The 3,466-nt window shown below is 29.6% G+C and overlaps 1 protein-coding gene across 1 annotated transcript; it reads left to right on the top strand.

Annotated features, from left to right (window-relative positions):
• Window positions 1-1,252: 1,252 nt before the first annotated feature.
• On the top strand, window positions 1,253-2,193 carry LOC106356497. Its single transcript, XM_013796245.3, has 2 exons — window positions 1,253-1,828; window positions 1,974-2,193. The coding sequence occupies exons 1-2, from the start codon at window positions 1,364-1,366 to the stop codon at window positions 2,028-2,030; spliced, it is 522 nt and encodes a 173-aa protein (XP_013651699.1). The 5' UTR covers window positions 1,253-1,363; the 3' UTR covers window positions 2,031-2,193.
• Window positions 2,194-3,466: the final 1,273 nt, after the last annotated feature.

The raw sequence follows: 3,466 nt of genomic DNA, 5'->3' as shown, positions 1-3,466 counted from the left end.
AGTAGTTATCTTATCTTAAGGAAGCCTCCTGGAATCATCTGATATCGCCTTCGAATAATTCTAACAGTTTAAATACTAGTAGTATATGAAAATCTAATAGTTTAAGTCACCATGGACAGAAACTTCTTGTTATATGATTTGTTTAATACACGATAATTCTAAATTAATTTTTGATACTTATCTACGCGTACGTCACACGTGTGTTTTTTGGCTTTTTCAAAGCAAAACAAGGAAAAACTTAACTAGGGAAAAATGTAAAAAATAAAACACTACCTTAAAGTAACTAGTTCCCTAAATGAAAATCAAATTAACATTTTGTAATACGTATACGATAATTACTAATTAGGAGAAGCACAGTTATTACGTTATGACAAAACATCATATCACATGTACACGACCAGACATTTTGGCAATGCATATCACTTCATATTATCCAGATAATAAAAGGCGGAAATATAATAAAAATAATAATAAAGGGTGCGCATAAGTGTTTTACATAACTTCGAAATCAGTTAGACACCATACAATATGCTTTACAAGAAAAGCAAAAACACCACTATCCATTTCATGCCACTGTATCATAAATATATTACCAGAATCGACCAATAACTGAACTGTGTTTCAAACACATAGAGTACAAAAGTCATTTATGTATTTTTCACACAACGAACTGAAATTATAATTTCATTTGGACTGGCTAGTGAAATACAGATACTTGAATTCACATGTAGCTGAGAAGTAAAACAGAAAGAAAGAAACATTATTATATTTGGATATTTGTTTGTAGATCAAATTTTTTTATAAGTACAAGCAAAAACAGTTCTATGTATTTCTTTTTTAATTTAGCAACTGTGTCGGAGCGTGTTTTCAGCAGAAATTCTTGGGCCTATTTTTGTCTAAATTCCAATAGCCAATCAGCTAGGTGACACGTGTACAAGACATCACCAGCCCTAGTAATTACTTTCATGTACTGAACATATTAGGTTTGATGATAAAATTTAAATACTTGTCCTTTGAACATAATTTTTTCTTATAATAAAAAAACATTATGTATATATATATATACATATATATATCCAATGAACATTTACCTTCCTAACTGTAACAGCTGGAAAACTTTTTTTTGGATGAAAGAATAAATATTATACTACTATTTTGGTTATTATGGCTTCATCATTGATCCTTTGTGCATAAGAACTAAATGAGTATTGGGTACTATATAATACTACTGCACAAGACTTCTCTGTGCAATTGACTGTCCCTACCAGAATTAACTCTCTCTCTCTCTCTCTCTCTCTCTCTCTCTCTCCAAAAGAGTCTTTAAAGTGAGTTTATAGTTGGACACAAACGAGTTCTCACTCTAATGGCATGCTTAGAAATGTACAACTCCAATGGTGGTGGTGCGAGTCCTAGAATCTCTTTCTCTAATGATTTCGTTGAGATAAGGCCTGAGACTACGAAGACGCCGAGATCAAGCCCTCTCTCCAAACAAGAGGGTTCTTCTTCAGCTTCTGAAAATTTCGAGTTCTCTGTCTCCAACTACACAATGATGCCTGCTGATGAACTTTTCTCTAAAGGAAAGCTGCTGCCTTACAAGGAGACTAATCAAGGCCAGAGAACATTGAGAGAAGAGCTTCTAGTTGACGAAGACGAAGAAGAAAGTCCTCGTGATGCAACCAACATATTCTCTCTCAAGCCACCGGTCTTCTCATCTTCTTCTTCCTCTAAGGGAAGGTGGAAAGGGCTTCTGGGCCTTAAGAGGGCCCATGTTGGGGCAAAGAACAATGAAGAGCGATTTTTTCATATGATCAACAAGAAACAATCTCAGGTACTACATCTCTCATCTGGATTTTGTCAAAATCTTGTATCCATCTTTTTCTTCTGTGCATTGATGAAAGTTGTGCAATTTTCTATTTTCGGGTCAATGTCAAATGTGATAAAAAATTTCTTCCATTGAAATTTTGGGTTGTCAGGAAGCAATGAATGGAAGAGAAGGGTCAAGTTGCAAGGAACTGAAGAAGAGTATGTAGAGCTTATTAAAAACAAAAAGCTTTCACTTTAGCTAGAAACATGTTTGCTTTCAGATTTTTAATATGTTACATTTATGTTAATCTTGGATCTTGAAAGTCATTTAAAAACCTAAAAAATCAGGCACTTGTGTGTTATTTGTTTGACCGAGATGGTTTTATTTCATCAACTCTTTTCCACTACTCATGTTTCATTGATCTTGTGAGGTATAGATCTGTCTTTGAAAAACTTTGTTGGATGTACAAAAGAAAGAGAGAGAGAGTAGTTCAGAAAATTAAATTTCCAGTCTTAAAAATTGAAGTAACGCATGTCTTTTGTCATCATAGTCTTTACAGATCTATCATCTGTCGATTTGTTATTAGTTATTATTACAGTTCAACTCCAACTTCTCTCTCTCTCGTTGACCGCATTATCTACTGGTCCGAGCATTTCCAAAATAAATTTTATAGCTTTAAATATAGGGAAATTTGAACCAATAACCAACAAAAAAATTATATTTCACTAATTAACCATTTCCTTCCCTCTCTCCTTCCTTTTCTTTCTATCTCTCTCTACCCTCTTACTACAAAACCAATATTTTCTTCCAATATAGTTATTCAACAAATTAACCCTTAAATATAGAGGTTTTTGCTTTAAAAAAAACTTAAAAACTTCAAATTTAAAGTTTTAAAGTTTCACTATTCAAAATTCCAAATATGAATTTTGTTTTTTATTTGCATTTTGGTCTTTATAATCAATTACACATCGCACTAATGAATTTTAATTATTTTAATTATTTATTGTTTTAATCTTTAAAACTTTTGTATATCATAAATATTTCAAGTTTTGTTTTAATAAATTCAAATTTTACACATAAAATTATATAAATATGTTTAAAACCAAAATTAAACAACAATAATATTACAAAACAAAACTTGATAATTTTTTTTTAAAAAAAAGATACATGAGACATAATTATTACACAAATTTAGATATTACAACAACACCAATAATCTAGTAAATTTGCTCCAGAACTTCTAAAATATTATCCAAACAAATGTTATGTAACCGAAGATGAAGCATTACATAAATAATTTTATGGAATAATGTGGTATTTTTCTTGTAGTTTAATATTTAATTATGTATTTATATTTATAATTGGGCAATTCTCATAAATAGACCATTTTAAAGTTTTGATCACAAAAGTAGACCACAAGGAGGAAAGTGATCAAAATGTTTCATTTAATAGGTAAAAAGACTATAATACTCTAGATAAATAAAAAATAAAAAAATAAAAATAAAAAAAATAATTTTTTTTAATAGTTTTAGATTATATGTTTCCAAATTCAAACATTTTTATAATTTTTTTTTGAAATATTATTTTTTGAATTTTTTTAAACCTTTTTTTAAATTTTATTTTTTTAATTCGAAAATACTTTTGAAACTATTTTTAAAATTT

The sequence above is a fragment of the Brassica napus genome, chromosome A7 (genome assembly GCF_020379485.1).
Source record: "Brassica napus cultivar Da-Ae chromosome A7, Da-Ae, whole genome shotgun sequence".
NCBI lineage: Eukaryota > Viridiplantae > Streptophyta > Magnoliopsida > Brassicales > Brassicaceae > Brassica > Brassica napus.
This window is presented reverse-complemented; position numbering and strand designations above follow the sequence as displayed.